Source organism: Euprymna scolopes, chromosome 25 (genome assembly GCF_053919585.1).
Source record: "Euprymna scolopes isolate OS-2025 chromosome 25, ASM5391958v1, whole genome shotgun sequence".
In the NCBI taxonomy this organism is placed as follows: domain Eukaryota; kingdom Metazoa; phylum Mollusca; class Cephalopoda; order Sepiida; family Sepiolidae; genus Euprymna; species Euprymna scolopes.
Genome location: NC_136506.1, coordinates 75,082,291 through 75,102,432, shown reverse-complemented (window position 1 = coordinate 75,102,432; position 20,142 = coordinate 75,082,291). Strand labels below are relative to the sequence as shown.

Sequence of the window (20,142 nt, the reverse complement as noted above, 5' to 3'; positions counted from 1 at the left end):
TTGAAAAGATACAATTTAGTATTAAAATAGCTAAAAATTGTAAATTTTGATTTTCTTAGTTAAAAAAAAACCTACTTAATCAATTTACATAATTTTTGGAATATGACATTTTTGTTTTGTGACAATTTATCTGTTTTTGATTTCTAAATTCGAATTCTAAATAAAGACTGGTTCTTATTTGTTAACTAGTCTAGGTGGCCGGCATTGCCCAGGTTTTTGGAGGTCTGTGTTGAGCAAAAAAAAAAAAAAAAAAAGTGATAGTAGGTAAGCAGGCTCGAACCCGTACTGCAAATTATAGTTTTTATTTTTCTATATGTAAATATCTTGCTACGATATGCAGACCGTTTCTATCATAAATGATCTCATCAGGCAAGAAAATCAAAAAGGTACAAGACCATTTTGAATTTAAGAGGAGAGAAAATATACTTTGCTATGACTGACAGTCTGCACATTGTAGCAAGATATGACTATTTACATAAAAAAAAACTAATATATATATGTTATTTAGAATGTATTAAGAAAATATGTTCTCTCTCTCTATATGTATATATATATATTTTAAGAATTATATTAATTTTTTTTTTCTTCATTTTTTTTTCTAAATAGCTAATTACTTTACTGATTGTTTTAAATTTTTTCTATAGCATCTTAACTAATTACAAGCATGTTTTTATATACTTAATGTAAAATTATATTGCAATATCAAAATTAATATATTTTTTTTAGAAAGATTTATTTTGAGAAAATCTGATCTTTGATGAACGCGACACTTTTCTCTTTTGGTTTTCAAGCTTCATTTTTTTTTTTTTACTCTTAATATTTTTCACTGTTTCATTTACTCGCTCACACACGCATAACAATAGAAGCAACAAGCTTTTATTCTTCAATCTTTTCTCTTATTAAAATCATTTCCTCCTTTCCTTTTTGTTTTTCATTGGTTTCGTAGTAAGTATATTCCTTTCTCTTTTTAAAACGTCTTACATTTCTAGGACTTCTGATCTGTGGCTTTCATGGTTTGTGTGAGTGACAGTGTTGTTTGATTGTGAAAATAATTATATACTAGCGGGACCTGTGGAAATTCCACAGGGGACTTATTCATATGTAGTATATTGATGTTGGCATTATGTAGATGTTCAGCATAAATGGATATGCTCTGATATTATTGCAGCTCTTTTGTTAAAACTGCAAAAGTATTTATCTAAGTTAGCAAATACACCCGGTGTAGTCTGATCATAAAGTATGCTTAAATATGATATTTTAATTCTTGCAGATTTCGGATATATTATTATAGATTTAATGTCCTATCGATTTTTATATATTCTAAAGTTGCGATTTCAAAAATAAAAAAATATATCCATATAACTTGAGTGCATAGCTTAAACCAAAATTTATGAAGAATTCTTGATAAAATTATTTATAAATAGATGACTTAAGTGCCATCAGCTATAATCGAAACTGAAAGCAAAACTTATGAAGAATTTTTGGTAAAATTATTTATGACAAGAAATGGAAGTCCATTACAATTAAACGAGTCACTCGGATATAAGTGTGACACACAAAATAAATAACACACACACCATCCTATTAATATATTGATTATTTTTGAAAATTAAGTTGGAAAGACTTTAGATCAGGGGTTCTCAACTGGGGTCCACATGGACCCTAGGGGTTCATAGGCAAAATATAACAAAATGGAGGTCCGCAACGATATTTTGGTGGCCCATGGAGAAAACCAACTCAGAATAGTTTTTATTATTAAAAATTTTATTTCTACTGTAATTTTGGATTTTTTTTTTTTTTCAATCATTCCAGTTATTTTAACTATAATATTTCTATTTTCCAGGTTTACCCCATTAAATTAGTTTCAATCTATCTATATATATAAAAGCGAAAATGTATGTATGCATGTGTGTTTGTGTGTCCGCTAAAAACTTTCGACAGACAGAACAAAAATTCACAAACTTGGTATCATATTGAAGCTCCATCCTTTGCCCGAAAAATATTGAAAAATTGGCCAAAAACATCAATTTTTTCACCCTGAAATCAACAATTTTCTACAGGGAGGGGGAGGGGGCCAACAAAAACCGTCCTCTCATGACGAGATCGGTTCTACACATGCGTCAGATGACATCATGACCTGATTTAGTTTAAATAGTTGAAGAACTGACTAAATTTCATGTACGTCGTGTTAGCTCAGTTGGTTAGAACGTTGGGTCATTATCTAAACGTTTTGGGTTTGAATTGTGGTGTGAGATGTCTTTTTTTTTTTTTCGATTTTTTAAATTTAAATATTGAAGCAGTGTTATTTAAGCCATTTTTCACGTAACGTTCCTTTTTCTGTTTTGTTTTTTACTTACTCTTAGGTTTTCATTAAAGCCCCACTCCCGACCGACCACACACACCCAAAAACACCCGGGTACCCACCGATTTTTTAAATTTTAATATCAAAACAGGCTTATTGAAGCCATTTTTCACGTGTTCGTTTTCTGTTTTCATCGTTTATTTGCCTTACGTTAGTTTCTTTTTTTGTGTTTTTTTTTCGATGTTTTGATTACTCCCCCCCTCCCCTCGCTTAATTAAAATGTTTTCTTTTTTTACTTTGCTTATAACAAACAAACCTACGTCATCGTCGTCACACTCCATGACTTCCGGACACACACCTGTCAATTTCGTTCTTACTTAAATAAATTCAAACATCTTTCAGTAACTCATTCTGGCTGGCCGATTTTATTTTCAAACTTTACCTCAGGGCTTCAGGTTCAATCCTACAAACTTTTTTGCTCGCCGCATGTGGATTAGGCTTTTTCATATAATAAAAGCAACACTAATTCTGGCTGTATTTTTTCGGTCGCCATCGCCGGAAATGTCCGAAAGCAATCAGCTTTGATCAATGTGGAAATATTTTCCTTACATCAGACAATTGCTATTCAAATTGAACAAGGGGAGCTGGTTCCCCCACTCAACATCTTGGGAAAATAAAAAATAAAAACCCTGCAGTCAAAGTTGACCTCATTAAGACATTAAAACGTGCACCTGCAAATTTTAAGTAATTAAATAAATTCAAACGTGTTTCCGTTAGTATGTCGCGGTGGCCCACTGGTTAACATCGCACTTTTTTTTTTTTTCACACTTTAATTTCCAACTTTGCCTCAAGGGTTCGGGTTCGATCCTCATACTCACCAACCAAAACTTTTTTTATTATTTTACCCCCCCCCCTCCCAGAATTTTGATTTACCTCCAAACACCCAGGCAACGCCGGGTACCCCCGCTAGTTTCAAAATAAAGCTTACTTATATAATATTTCTTTGATTATTAAAACCTCAAAATTTATATGAGTGAAAAATAGAAGATTATCTTATGACCAATAGTTATGAAGGGGTCCACCAAGATAAAAAGAAGGGAAAAGAGGTCCATGAGTAAAAAAAGGTTGAGAACCACTGCTTTAAATGATCTTCTCAAGTGAAATTTAGTTTAGATAATTTCATAATTTTTATGAAATTTTTCTGATTAAAGGCCATTTTTAGTCATTAAACTTTTTTTTTTTTTTTTTTTTGACAATTGTACAAAAGGAAAATATTGCTTTCAAATAAATTTTGTATTCATTTGTTTAAATTTTTACAATATTGATAACATACAAGATTCAATGTCTTTTAATGTTTTATATATATATATTTTTTTCTCTCAGCCGATTTTGTCATATCAAATGGACCTTTAATAGTACCATGTGATCGAAGTTCTAGTTCCACAGCTGTACCGCAAGGGCAAATACAAGGACAAGCACATTTCCCAGCTTTGCAATTTGATGCCAAGGTAAAGAAACAAGTAGCATTTTTTAAATCTGTGTTTATTGTGCATTGTATCACATTTATATTACTTATAGTCAATGCTTAAGTGACGTTCGTACATTGCTTGGATGTATCAATTTCTATTTTTATCTTGTTCTACTTAGTATGAAAAAAAAAAAAAGAAAAAGTGAAATATGCTTATTACTATCTGCATGATAGATGTAAGTTCTGTATAACATTGATATTTTTCGAAAGATATTTTCCTTCTTCAGAAGTATTCAATCTTAAATTCAAACATGCAAAGAAATACTCTTGCCGGTAAGAACTATTCAGCAGAGAATGACATAGATTTAAAAAAAAAGAAGTTTTTTCTTTCAATTTTTTTTTGGTTAGTTTCTATTTATTTTTTTATTTAACCATTCAATATATATGTATATACATTGTTTTTTTTTATATATATATATATATATATATATATATATATATATATATATATATATATGAGAAGAATTACATTCTTTAAAACTTCTGATGAAGTGAATGTGCAACAGAAAATAGTTTAACAGTTTTAAAATGTGAATATTTCACATATGTTAAAAAAAACCCACTAAATTCAAACAAAAAAATAAGTATGAATCTAGTAGATGATTTAGCCAAAACAGTTTTTTTTTTAAATCGGTGACGCCAAAAAAAAAACTAATTATATTTTTTTAAAAATTTTAACAAAATTTTTTTAAAATTTATAAAAATATGTAAACTTATTCACTTTTGATTATTTAAAAAATTTTTTTTAATCGTATATCTTTTCAAATAACTATGTTTAATTAAGTTAATATGTTATAAGATATGCGCTTAAAAAATTAAAAAATAATTGATAAAAAAGTTTATGTATTTTTATATATTTTTATTATAAGGGGGTGAAAAAAATAAACATAAAATATATTTGAAAATTAGATCGATTCTGTACTTCCATACCTAAATTGAGAGATGCTGGTGCCAACTTCCTGTGTGGTTGAAAGTTAATGTCTCCTTTTATGCACCATTATCAGATTGTTTTGTTTTTTTTAAATTTAAATAAATTTTTAGTATCAAGATTTTTATTTTATATATATATATATATATATATATATATATATATATATATATATATATGTGAATAAAAAGGAAAAACCTAAAAGAGTAAAAACAAAATTAAATCAACGTTTCGTCCCCATTTCAAGGGACATCATCAGGATTTCTAGGCGATTTCTGATGATGTCCCTTGAAATGGGGACGAAACGTTGATTTAATTTTGTTTTTACTCTTTTAGGTTTTTCCTTTTTATTCACATAACGTCTAAAGCATCGTTTATATTTTGCTTTATTTTATTCATATATATATATATATATAAATCCCAGCAAATCACGCAGTGTTTCATGTCCGTGAAATGTACATTTTAATTTATCCTGATTTCGTATTATAGAATCGATTCTCTATTGATTATTATATTGTAACCCCCCCTACACCCCACCTGGGGTTGCCCGACCATAAAATACACTTAAATATGATATTGTAATTCATGCAAATTTCATATTTATTATTATAGAGATAATTCTTTATTTATTATTATATTTTACCCAATATATAGTAGTGATTTCAAAAGTAAGCAAAAAAAAAAAAAAAAATATGTGACTTGGGTGCTATTGTTGATCCTCATTCAATTTCGGACAATTGTACCCAATATATAACTGTGATTTCAAACGATTTTAGAACATATGACTTGGGTGCTGTCAGTTAGAATCCAAAACTAAAACATTAAGCTTTCTAGCCTTATTTGTTACCATCTGTATTATGTTTTAACATGTATAAAATCTGAAAAAAAATAGCAATGTAAAAGATATAATAAATGTATATTTGCGCATGCATAGAAAAGCACTTAAAGTCGACTTACACCTGCCAAATTCAATTTTTTTTTTTTTTTCAATTTTGAACCCCAACAGCTATTTTTACTGACCGAATTGAATGTCCCACAGATCTAAATTCCCTATATATCAATTTTCAAGTCTGTAGACCAAAAATTGACAGAGTAGTTTGATAGAGACCATTCCTCAGATAGAGAAACTCACTTTTATATGTAGGTATACTTTTTGTTTTACATAAGCATTTACATGTCGCTACACATTCATGAGCATGTTTCAGTCAGTAAGTTACAAGTAACTAGAGAGACCTCTTCAGGCAATGCTGCTTATACAAAAATAGAGACCCTAATGAAAATTGCAAAAACATTCACAGCGCAAATTAATCAGAGATGAGTCACATGATATTCAAAAATAAAATAAGCTAACGACATTTAAATAATTGAAAAAGAAAAAAGAAAAGAACGGAATGAAATAATATATAAAAATATATAAAACAAAAAAGAAATAATAATAATAATAAAATTATAACATATAAAAAATTATACCCCAATAAACAAAAATATATACAAAAGCAAAAAACAAAAAAGGGGCACGTGCCAAGCGACCAGACAGGTGGGAGAGGAAGGTAATTCCAGATCAGGTGTGAGGAGAGAGAGTAATATTTTGTGGTCCTTGTGCAGAATTCTCCCTATATTAAAAATACAAAAATAAAGAGTCTGTATAATGCATATACTTGTTATGTAATAAAAATATCATATTCTAAAAATGTGTAAATTTATCAAATAGTTTTATTTTTTAATTAGCAGAGGCGGCCAGCATTGCTCGGTTGAAAATATGCTTAAATATGATATTTTTATTTACAAAGATTTTGTATTTGTTATTATAGAGAGAATTATTTCATATCATATTGTCCTCCAATATATAATCATGATTTCAAACGTTAAAAAAAAAAGAAAAAAAAAATATTGAGTGCCATCAGCTAGAATCGAAACCCAAACATAAAACATAGTTTCATGATTGAAAGTATGTCCACAAGTTAAGCAAAAACTGAAGTTTATTTGTATTTAATAGGGTTGGACTATGCCAAGGAGTGTGGTTTTATTAAATACAAACTGATTTTCATGACAACAATGTTTTTGATAGACAAGATGCAAGCAAGGTCGGTTGGACGGTCCACAGAGTTTTATGATAATAATATAAGAAAATAAAATTTTATAAATATTCGAAAAGTAACTCTATTGCCTGCCATTTTTCAAAAAAAAAATGTACTTGTACAGTTTAATCAAGACATTAAAAAATGAAAATATCGAAACGAGTTTATATTGTATGTATCTTTTATGGAATGAAGTTCTCCAAAAAAAAAAAAAAAAAAAATCTCTTTTTTTTTTTTTTTTTTTTTTTTTTTTTTTTTTTTACAGCGAAAAAACAATTTGTTATGATACCGAGCAAAAGGTTCGATTTTTAGAAAGAAAAGCTAGTATTACAGATGGGGAGGGAGTGTCGGCGGTTTAAATTGAGTTATCTCCCCGTGGCGTGTTAAAAAAGATCAAAGATGGCTACCTTCAACATACTGTCATAAAAACGTGTTTTTCCACTGTAAAAAAAAACAAGGGAGATAACTCAATAAGACTGTAAATTCGCAAGATTTTTGTTGTAATGCTTATGAATTCCCATTAATTGCTTAAAAATGATTCTTTATAAAAATAAAACTACTTGATCAATTTGTGAGATTTTTGGAATATTTTTTTCTTTTTGTCACAGATACATACATCATACAGATTTAAAAAAAAAAAAAATTTTTTTTAATGTAGAGGGAATTCTGGACAACTTTGATAGTCAGTTATATATGAGGGGTGTTTCAAAAGTAAAGCCTCCTATTCCTTTTTTGAACTCCAAAATTTAAATAACTATGAAGACGGGAGTGGTATCATTTTAAACGGGTGACCTTTTGTGTTCCAGAATTTATTTTTCTACATGGACACTACTATTCTCAATGCACTTTTTCTATGAATTCAACACATGTCTCTGCTGCTGATGCACATCGGTTGCTTTCTTAGAGTCTCATACCATCAATATCTACAACACAGAGATGAAACTTTTAGGTTATGAATGCCTTGGTTTAACCATCATAACAATGCAATTTGCCATTCCCTCTGATCTATTCGAACGGAATAAAAATAGGAGACATTACTTTTGGAATGGCTCTTCTCGTATATTTGAAACAGTACAGTACAGCAGTTAGGCAATTAGTGATAGTTGGGATAAGCAAGAGGTTGGCATGTAAAAAAAATATTTCTTTTTATAGTCAATTTCTAAGTTGAAAAGTTCTAAGCATTTAATGATGCAACTCGCGAATTAGCTGGTGATATTGCTGGAGAAATTTAATAATAAAGTAGCATTCACAGCAAAAACTTTTGGTTTTTGTCCAAAATTCTTTCTATATTGAAAAATAAAAATTAAGATAAATTTGTATGATGTAAGTACTTGTGATGAAAGGTAAATATCATATTCTAAAAATCATGTAAATTGATCAAATAGTTTTATTTTCATAAAGAAAATCATTTTTAAATGATTAATGGAAATTCATAGGTATTACAACATAAATTCAGTAAGTATGAATTAATGTTGAGTTATCTCCCTTGTTTCTTGAGAATTTTTTTTTTCAAAATGACAGACGAGACAATCACTCCTGAACTCATAAAATTTGATTTTATAAATAAAATTACTTGATCACTTTATGTTTATATGGTCATAAAAGCTTTTATTTTACTGTTTTTCAGGTTGTCACCCCAACAGTTACTCCTGCAACAACATCCCAAACATCTGGATTAGCCCCTGGTTAGATTTTTTATTTCTTTTACATATTAGCATCTTATTTAAGTTTTTATTTAGTTTCATTTTTTTTATATATAAAATCACTGAGATTGCAAGACTTGATTCCACAACAACATGACTCTTCGTTTATATATATATATATATATATATATATATATATATATATTAGTATATTTAGGCAGCATTTTTTCTTTCATGCACGTTTCATTAAATAGCACAGATAACTTTTGCTTGTTTTTCTTGTATCCTCCTTTTCTCTTTGTCGGACCATTTTCCGAACGTTTTTTCCGAGTGAAAAAAGAAATTTCCCATAATCGTGAACGTTTTCGACTTCCATTGGTCATCCTGAGGCGAGTAGTAAAAACTGAAATTGAAAAATGAAAGTAGCGAGATGAAATGAAAAGACGATTAAAAGGTGATTAAAATCATTAAAATACTCGAAAGCACTTGAGCGTGCCCTCCTTTTCGTTTTGAGTCTGGTTAATCGTTGGTTTATTAATGTGGATTAACAATGCCTCAAAGATCGGGAGGCGCACCTCGCAATATGAGACGGTTAAAATGGCCGTGTTAGTTATTAATATGTCTCTAAACTCATTTTTAGGGGTGTGGTGTGCTATGAGGTGCTGTCTTCCCCGAATAGTTCAATCTATCAGCACCTCATAGCACACCACACCCCTAAAAATGAGTTTAGAGACATATTAATAAATAACACGGCCATTTTAACCGTCTCATATTGCGAGGTGCGCCTCCCGATCTTTGAGGCATTGTTAATCCACATTAATAAACCAACGATTAACCAGACTCAAAACGAAACGGAGGGCACGCTCAAGTGCTTTTGAGTATTTTAGTGATTTTAAGCGATTTTAATCACCTTTTAATCGTCTTTTCATTTCATCTCGCTACTTTCATTTTTCAATTTCAGTTTTTATTTTTTACTACTCGCCTGAGGATGACCAACGGAGGTCGAAAACGTTCGCGATTATGCGAAATTTCTTTTTTCACTCGGAAAAAACATTCTGAAAATGGTCTGACAAAGAGAAAAGGAGGATTACAAGAAAAACAAGCAAGAGTTATCTGTGCTATTTAATGAAACGTGCATATATATATATATATATATATATATATATATATATATATATACATACTCGGGTTTTTTTATTCAAAAGTAATGGACTAATGAATTCAACGAGGTTGTTAGATAGTGCTCAATAAAAAGAGCTGATAATACTTGTTTATTGTTATATAAACATGCTCACATCCCGCTGCTACAAATAGCCACTTGTTTCAATCAAACAACAGATATCATCAGGCAGCGAAAGTTCAATGAATAATCTTGAATAGTCAAGTCGCTGCCTGATGATATCTGTTGTTTGATTGAAACAAGTGGCTATTTGTAGCAGCGGGATGTGAGCATGTTTATATAACAATAAACAAGTATATATATATATATATATATATATATATATAAATTAATGACTACCATTGCATCCCGTGGACTCTCTGGAGTTCATATCTTATCTCATGTGATCATTTATGCACTAATCCTATTAAAAACAAGAAATTATGAATTTGTAACCCATTCCCCCTGCAATTTTTGTTCAATAATGAGAATCACTTATAATAGGTAAATGTTTGCCTACTATTCTCGTTGTGATTGTTATTTTCACAACATTCTGGTTAATGCAACTTGCGGCGTTTTTCAGGTGTCTATTGAAAAGTTAGATATGGCTGAGTACATACGGGGGCAAAAATGGGACCATCTACACTTATGAGATGAAATACATATTGTAAGACATTTCAAGGAACAAGCGATAATGTTGGATGACAATGACCCCACATAGAACTAATATGGGAACTAATAATTATAAGTAGAAAATTATAAAACATATTATGTGTTACAGAAGTTCAAAAAACATTAGTACCATCGGTTTCAAATGCCAAACAAAGGAGATCAAAAATACAAAGGAGATCAAAAATACAGACAATTACTAAAGGAGATCAATATCTGGTTGTCTATCTTCAGCCTCTGTTTATATCTGCTTCCCCCTTTGCTTTAGATTTGAAACCGACGGTACCAATATTTTTCTGATCTTCTGTAACACATATATAAATAAAAATTACACTCTTTAATTTTTATTTATTGTGGACTATTATCCTCATCTTTTCTTAGTTGTTTAAGAAAAGATGAGGATGATAGTCCGCAATAAATAAAAATTAATAAATAATACTCATCTCACTGAATTCCAATTAAATAATATATTACACTCTTACTTTGAATTTTTCTTAATAATTGGCGACTCTACTTCCACTAACCTTACATAGGTGTTGACATCTAGATTTCGCTTATGTTCAGCAGGTGCTGTCTGATAGCTTAGGGGTAGAGGCATAGACTCAGCTGAATGGTCAGGTTTCAAGCCCAGCTTGAAGCACTTGCTTATCTAGCCACACTGATGAACTGTAAACAGCAAAACAGTACTGTCTATGGATGGCATATATAGTTAAAAAATTCAAGTTATAAGACAATCCATTACTTGTACAGTTTAATCAAGACATTAAAAAATGAAAATATCGAAAAAAAAGTTTAAATTGTACGTATCTGTTATGGAATGAAGTTTTCTGAAAAAAAAAAATTCACTTAATTTCATCAAGTAGTTTTTTTTTGTTTTTTTTAATTCTATTACAGCAAAAAAAAAACAATTTGTCATGATACCAAGCAAAAGGTTCAAATTTTTAGGAAGAAAAGCTAGTATTAAAGATGGGGAAGGAATGTCGGCGCATTAAATTGAGTTATCTCCCCCCATGACGTGTTCAAAAAATTCGAAAATGTCTACCTTCAACGCACTGTCATAAAAACATGTTTTTCCACTGTAAAACAAAAACAAAACTACTTGATCAAATTAACTGATTTTTTTTTTTTTTTTCTCTCTGAGATCTTTAGTCTAGAACGCATACGTACACTATAACCTTTTTTTGATAATTTCATTTTTCAATGTCTTGATTAAACTGTACAAGTGCCGACAATGATGAAGATGTTCAATATTTGAGATAGAACATTGGTATATATGAAGAAAACTAAAATGTTGCCATTTAGAATTTACAATATTGCTATTCGTGTTTCAACCATTCCTCTTGCTTTTTGCATTTGCTACAATTCTATTTTGCATCTCCGCATGTGGACTTTTGATCTTTATTATTCTATATTATCTTTAATAACGTTATATCTCCCATACTCTGAAGTTTTCAAACCGTGCTAACCAGCAAAATTATAGCTATATATATATATATATATATATATATATATATATATATATATATATGTTTTTTTTTTTTTTAACCATTTATCAGGGGCCGAAGGCCACTCGAGGATAAAGGTTAGTGAATGTTAGGTGGTAGTGTAGTAGTCAATGGTGTAAAATGGATAATTTGATTATGTAAAGGGACGACTCAACAAAAACTTGCTTACATTGGACTTGAAGGTTACTGTATTGTAGTCAACAGGGAAGCATGCCAGTGGAACGGTGTTCCACAGGCAAGCAGTTCTGGGAAAGAAACTTTGTACATGAAATCTGCGTTTAGATTTAGGGGAAAATGTTGATAGTGGTTATGGCTAATCGAGTGTTTTTTTGTTTTTTTTTGTGAAAGTTCAGCAAGATGAGACCATAGATTGGAGCACTTGCCATGAAAATAACAATAGAACAGAGACAGGTTGCAGGGAAGAGAAAAAGGTATCACCTACTAGATTTCAAAGCTGGTTTTGAACTCTATTAGGACAGGATAGGACGCACCAATCAGCTCCTACCCAGATATGGCAACAGTACTCAATCTTAGAACATACTTGGCTCTTATACATATACAGGATTGCATCGGCAGTGAGATACTTACTGGAGTGGTAGAATGATCTAACCATTTTTCTAGCAATCTTGTCACAGATTTGATGTATGTGTTCTATTTCAGATCAAGTGTGAAGGTCAGTCCTAGAAGCTTGTCAAGAAATGGAGCTTCCCCAAGACGAGAGCGATTCATTTTAATTGGGGTGTGATGGGGGTCAGAGCAATTTTGATGAAAGGAGAGAAGCTTGGTTTTAGAAGTATTAAGATTAACCAGCCACCTTTTTCCCTATTGCACTGCATGCTCAAAATCAGAAGAGAAAGAATCAGAAAGATCTGGGTCATCGCCGGACTTTTGAAGTGTTACCATAGATTGTGGGGATCGTCTGCATAAATGGCTACGAATGATCTAAGAATGTGATTTGGGAGATCATTGATGAAGATCAGGAAGAGAGTTAGGCCCACGATGGAACCTTGAGGGATGCCAATATTAATACTATGAGCTTCTGATTTCTGCCTATCATATAAGCCTATCAGAGAGAAAGAATTTAATAATAGAGAGGACATTTCTAGCTATTCTACAGCTGCCAATCTTGTGAAGTAGACTTTAATGCCATATTCTACCAAAAACCTTTGATATGTCAAGAACTATTGTTCTAGAAACGAAGCCCCTGTCGAGAGATTCACTAATCCTGTGTGATATAGCAGTTAGTACATCAGCTGTAGATCTAGCAAAACAGAAACCATATTGCATGTCACTGAACAGGTTATTTTTGATGAGGTAATTGATCACTTCCCTGTTTATCACAGATTCTGTTTACTCATAATGCACAGGAGACTTATTGATCTGATAAGGTTTTTTATAAGCTTGGCAATATCATGCGCAGATATTTGTATATCGCATAGAATGTTTTAAGGCACAGGACAGAATGCGGGGGATAAGCGGCCCTGATCGCAAAGAGTTGAATTTGCTGCAAAGTTCTTGACAAAGAGTTTTGGTTTATCGGATGCTGACGAAATTATCCCAGATCTATTGATGATGGTAAGGATAGAGGAGCCTGTTTGCTATTCGCCAAAACTGATTGTAGTGTGGGAAATTTTTGTGATTTTGGGAGTATGACATCTTTGTTTCATAACGAGTTTGTGCATCATAAAGATTTTTCTGTATATTTTTTTTTTTTTTTTTAAATTATCAGTGTAATTCTAAATAAGCACCAAAAATAGTTTTGTTATATTGGTGACTAGCATTTCAGCCCAGTGTTTCCCGGGTGTTTGGAAGTGTATGTTGAGCAAAAAAAAAAAAAAAAAAAAGCGGTCAATTTTTTAAAATTTGACCCCTATTATGACCCCCTTAACATTTATTGTTTTGGGCTCAAATCAAGTTATTAAGTTAGATCCATGTCCAAGGAACCTACATCTAAAATTTCAAGTGTTTAGACCCAAAATTGTCGGAGGAGTTTGGTAGAGTTCTCAAAGGTCAAATCGTAAAACTTTGACCCCTTAACAGCAAAATTTCTGACCGAAAACGGATTACAAAGCTTTTCCCCAAATCTCAGTACCCTGTATATCAAATTTCGAGTGTGTAGACTTAAAATTGACAGAGTTATTGTGTAGGGAAATGTACACAGACACACACACACACACACACAGACATGTTCACTTTTATAGATATATAGATTTAGATCTGCCATCCACATGCATTGTAACTATGCACCTCACTAAACATGCAGCATTGTGCATGTTTACAATCAGAAAATTCCATTTTACCTAATTTCGGTGCAACTACACTATAATAGTGAAATTCGGAAAATGAAAAAAAATCGATCTAAAAAAGGAAAACAATGGTATCTACTTAATTAGCATGCCAGAAGTACTTAAATATTACGGCATTATTTAAAAATACATAAGTTTTCGATCTTTATTGTAAAAAAAACCCTGACCATATTTCTTTATGAACATGTGACATAATAACAAGGGAAATAACTCAGTTATGCTAAAAGCAAGGGAAGTAACTCATATTTATGATTGCTAACACAATTTATTAAAAAATTGACAATAGTTACATGCTGTTTATGTCTCCTTGGAATTTCCGTGTTTTTTAGCAAAACATTTTTTTTTTTTTTTTTTTTTGGACTAATTTTTGTCAAAAAAAAAAAAATTTTCTTTTAAATAATTTTTTTCTACCTTATCATTTTTTTGTAATTTTTGGATATATTCGTAACTGTAACATGACAATTATGTAAAGATCATTGGTTTGCCTCGAAATTCAATATTAAAAATTTCGAATTTTGTTAATATAGTTTAGTTGGCGTCCTAATTTTTAACCTTATGTGAAAATGTTTTAATCCTTTATTTTATTTATTTCTTTTTTTTACATATCCACTTTTTGTTGAAGTTATTATTTTAATTATATTTTTATTTCTTTTCCTTTAGGTTCAAGTGCGCCTTTCACGTTTGGCAGTAGTGCACCCTCCATTATTTATGGAGGTCAGGTACCTGCTGCTACCGCGCCACAATCTCTCGGACATCAATCCAGCCCATTTACTTTTACGGGTCCTCCTTTAATGACCAAACCGGCCGATGCATCAGCCGCTCCAATCACACTTGCTGCACCCAAAACAGGATTCAATTTTAGCCCTTTACCGGCACCAACAACCAGTGCTGCCACAGCTGAATCAAAGAATATATTCGGAACGGCCTCACAATCTCAAGTGAATTTTAATTTCACTGGTTCTTCAAGTCAGAACCCCCCAGCATCTTTACCAACGACCCAAGTTGCGTCAACGTCACAAGCATTTAGTTTTAATTTTGGTAAGTTAAAATATTTATGGTTCTTATCAAGAATCCCCTCCTCCATTAAAAATTAAAAAAATTGTATGATGATGTACATGTCCATGACGTAATGAAAATGTCATATTCCAAAAACATTTTTATATGTAACTAAAAAAAATCAAATTTTAAGAGTAAACAAGGAGGAACTGTCTCGTGTTGCCATTTTGAAGAAACAAAGGGCGATAACAAAATAATAATTCAAACTTGCGAGATAGCTTTATGATTTTCCATTTAATTGCTTAAAATCATTTAAAATTTGTTTTTCTTCTTTATTTAAAAATAAAACTATTTGATCAATTGATATGATGTTTGAAATATGATCGTTTCATTCTGTCATGGGTACGTGCATCATATAGATTTTTCTATATTTTTGTTTTCTTATTATAGGAAGAATTCTGGACAATTCCAAAACTTACTATGGCTACATACATAAGTGTACATCCTCTTGTCAAAAATAGCATGACAAATGTCTCCTGCTGCTTTCTTTTTCAATAAAAATCTTTGTAAAAAAAAATAAACAATTTCTTTCTTTCTCTTTTTGTTTCAGACTTAGTGCGAATATTTTAAAAAAATCTATGAGTCAAAATTAAAATAATGTTCCTTTTAAGTTTAAAGAAATAAATTTTTTACTTTTTAAAAATTGTAAATGTTTTTTTTTTGTTTTTTTTATAGTGTTTACAACAAAAAAATAACAATAAAGAGTAAATCAACAAATAATTAAATTCTCCCAATTCTCGGCCAGCAAGTCTGTAACCCCGCCTCCCAACAAAAAAATATACATATATATATATATATATATATTTTTTTTTTATCTTTTGAGATGAATCTTCATAATTTGTGTATTCATTCTTTTTCTGGACTGTTATCCTCATCTTCATAGTTGTTGTTTCACCACATTTCGGCCAACTCATCCTCTGGCCTTCTTCAAATTATTAATCGCGATATCATTAATTTTCCCCACTCTTTATCTGTGCCTAAATCAAAATGTAGATTCCATAAACAAAGTTTCTTTCTTAGAAGTGCCTGTTTCCTACCTGACTACAACTTGGATGTCTTCAAGTCCAACATAAACAAATTCCTGATGAACCGCCCCCTTAAGTAGGACATTTTAAAACTTCAATACTAACGATTACTATGATACTATCCCATTGATTACTGTACACACAATAACCCTTATCCCCAAGTGGCTTCCGGTGACCACCATATAAAAAAAAAAAAAAAAAAGAAAATTTGGAATGCTGAGTCTTGTAACTTATCCCCAGTAATTACTGCCTTCCGTAGTTGTTGCCACGTTTTGCCCTACTTGGGTAGGATTGAAACTATCTTCAGACAATGCTCACCTGGAGCCGTAAAAACTCAACGCCTCTATCCACTGCACCATGAGCCCCGAAGGACAATCAAGGTTGGATTTTATGGTCTTTTAGCGAGGTCCGTTCGTTGCAATCAATGCTCAAATAGCATGTGTCGATTGCCTTTTAAACGTCAACCAGTTTTATGCTTTTTGCTCTTTGTGTGAGTCGATTTATTTATTTATATATATATATATATATATATATATATATATATATATATATATATATTGCTTAAATCTTGCTTTATCTTGCAGGGAGATCTCTTCTCTGCTACAGTCTTCTAAACAACAATTATAAAGATGAGGATAACCGTCCACAAAAAGAATGAATACCCAAAAAACTTGTTTATTTTTTACAAGGATTTCTAGCAAAAAAAATATACTAGTCCGTCTAAATTAAAATCTGTAGCTTCTTAATCTTGACATTAGAATCCCAGGTTGCTTGAATGATGTATCTAAATATCACACAAATAGAGAACCAGCAGGAGTAGTTGTTGTACCTTGTCGTACATAATTAGTAAAAACCGATTCTAACTATATAAACATTAAAATAGGTTATGCTTATTTAATTTCATGATACAACATACCAGTTTGAAATGCTGTATGCATAGTAATCTGCAAACATCCATAAACAACTTTAGATAGTCGCCAATCTGATAGGCCCTGAATTAGCATCTAAGCTTCAGCCTCTGTCCCATCGACGAAATGTTGCATCCCTCTGCCTGTTCTACAAGTATTTTAATGGTGAATGCTCTGGCGAACTGCAGACACTTGTGCCCCCACGACGTAGACATCCTCGACAAACCCGACAGGCAGCTAAATCCCACCCCCACACAGTAGAGATCCCTAGATGTAAAAGATCTTTCTACTCCAGTAGTTTCTTCCCCAGAACCGTTAAACTCTGGAATTCCATACCAGGTCGCTGCTTCCCCAACTGTACTGACATGCAGAAGTTCAAGTGTAATGTGAACCGACATCTTGCTGCCCAAATCCCAACATAGTACCCCAGTAGTTGCTGCCCCTGATAGTAGCCCCCTACACCAAAGTGGCAATGTGCCTTGTTTGGGGTGAAAATGTAATTTAAAAAAAAAAAAAAAAAAGAAAAAAGGTATTTCCAATTTTCATATTCATTTTTAAAGCAGCTTCTCATCTTTATAATATTCTATAATATACATTTTTAATTTTCGTATTCTTATATACGCAATAATTTCATTGATAGTAACACATCTGATGTTGTTGTGCTGCTAAGAACCAATACTACACTTTGAAATAATTATTTGTAGAAAATATTAAAAAAATCTACATCTTTTTGTTATTTTGACTCTCGAGTTTATTAGTTAATATCTTATGTGTTTTTAGAAAGTAATGTGGTTCTTGATTGATTAACTGTGTCGGATATATACTAGAGTCAAAACAATAAGAATATTCTCTTGTCACAGACCTATTTATGACTAAGTATTTTAGATGAATGAAAAAAAAAAAGTCTGCTGTTTGATGTGGTCACAACAAAAGTTTGTAAATAAAATGGAGATAAAACTTTAGATAGGGATAATTAGTAATGAAAATAAAAATTTTGCTTGGGATAATTAGTAATGAAAATAAAAATTTTGCTTGGGATAATTAGTAATGAAAATAAAAATTTCGCTTGGGATAATTAGTAATGAAAATAAAAATTTCGCTTGGGATAATTAGTAATGAAAATAAAAATTTTGCTTGGGATAATTAGTAATGAAAATATAAATTTCGCTTGGGATAATTAGTAATGAAAATAAAAATTTTGCTTGGGATAATTAGTAATGAAAATAAAAATTTTGCTTGGGATAATTAGTAATGAAAATAAAAATTTCGCTTAGGATAATTAGTAATGAAAATAAAAATTTCGCTTGGGATAATTAGTAATGAAAATAAAAATTTTGCTTGGGATAATTAGTAATGAAAATAAAAATTTCGCTTGGGATATTAGTAATGAAAATAAACATTTTGCTTGGGATAATTAGTAATGAAAATAAAAATTTTGCTTGGGATACCTATGTTATACTTTTACATTTCTTTTGTTGCAGCCAGTAAACCTTTTGCCTCATTGAATTCTGGCCCTGCTGCTTTAACAACCTCAACAACTCCCTCAGCAACAGTTTCACATGCCGTTCCTACCACAGCTTCTACCAAACCAGCTACATTTGCGACACCATCGCTGTCTGCTAGTAATTTTCAGAGCAGCCAAACGCCATTCAGTGCCAGCATTACTGCTACTGCTTTTACCAATCAAGGAATAACGTCCACAAATGGAACATCATCAACTAACTTAAGTTTTGCAAAATCAGTTCCTAGTCTCGTTACTAAACCCGCAGAAGCAACGAATACGATAGGAGTAAACAAAACGAAACCTTCAGTACCGGTACTAGCACCATCAGCACCATCGTCATTGCCAGCTGTTGCTAAACCCCCGCCACCTTTCCAAGTAAAACCAATCACAGGTAAGCACTCCTTCAACAAGCAGCAAAATCCCACCCTGTAGAGGTCTCTAAATGCCAGAAGAGTGTCTACTCTAATAGCTTCTTCCCTCAAACTGCTTGCCTTTGTAATCCCCTTCCTGTTTCCCCACCCACACCAACATGTAGAAAATTGCTGCTCAATTCCTCGCTTGGGTTGCCTTCCTGTAAATCTTGTATTTATCACAGAAGCTTTTTATGCTTCATTTCATTGTTTTGGTTCTTATGTAGAATTCAATCTATTTTCAAAACGAACATACAGAAAAATCTTTAACAACCTTTAATGTACCCATCACAGAACAAAGATGTCATATTCCAAAAATCACGTAAATTAATCAGGTGTTTTTTTTTTTTAATTAAGAAGATCAAATTTCATGATGAAACGAGACATTGTTTTGATTTGCTACATTTTGTAAATAAGGTGGAAACAACACAATTTGACCTATCAAAATTAGCTTTGTAATGGTTACAATTTCCCATTAAAATCACTAAAAATTATAAAAAATGATTTTCTATGTAAAAAAAAAAAAATGCTTGATCAAATTATGATTTTTGGAATATGAAATCTTCATTCTGTACTCGTTTCTGTACATCATAAAGATTTTTCTGTAATTTAGTTTTTGAAAATAGATTTAATTCTAAACTAGAAGGCCGCTTGGTGTTCCCTGGTTGTAAAATATGTTTAAATATTCTATTTTATGCAGATTTTGTATTTATTGTTATAGAGCCAATTCTCTATTGATTATTATATTGTACCCAATATGTAAGTAATGTCCTCCTGGCTTGACCTGGTCATGAAATACACTTAAATATATTTTAATTCATGCAGATTTTGTATTTATTATTACAGAGCTAATTCTTTATTGATTATTATATTGTACCCAATATATAGTAGTGATTTCAAAAGTTTTAAAAAATATGACTTGGGTACCATCAGCTAGAATTGAAATCAAAACATAAAGCGATCCAGCCTTAGTCTGTAAGTGTGAAAAGTTTGCTCAAAATTACGTTACGGCATTAAAATTTGAGATGATAACAAATTCAGACTTTTAGTATAATAATAGTATGTTTTTTTTTTTTTTGTTTTATTTATGATGACTACTGGGGGTACGCGGTGTTGCCCGG

At 31.2% G+C, this 20,142-nt stretch overlaps 1 protein-coding gene across 3 annotated transcripts in view; it reads left to right on the top strand.

Moving 5' to 3' along the window:
• Positions 1-20,142, top strand: part of LOC145247439 (uncharacterized) — a 195,664-nt gene that overhangs the window by 54,146 nt on the left and 121,376 nt on the right. For all 3 annotated transcript variants that reach the window (XM_080109206.1, XM_080109205.1, XM_080109204.1), the window contains exons 11-14: positions 3,686-3,810; positions 8,464-8,521; positions 14,779-15,156; positions 18,589-19,002. In XM_080109206.1, coding sequence (XP_079965332.1) covers positions 3,686-3,810; positions 8,464-8,521; positions 14,779-15,156; positions 18,589-19,002 — 975 coding nt within the window. The remainder of the gene's footprint in view (positions 1-3,685; positions 3,811-8,463; positions 8,522-14,778; positions 15,157-18,588; positions 19,003-20,142) is intronic.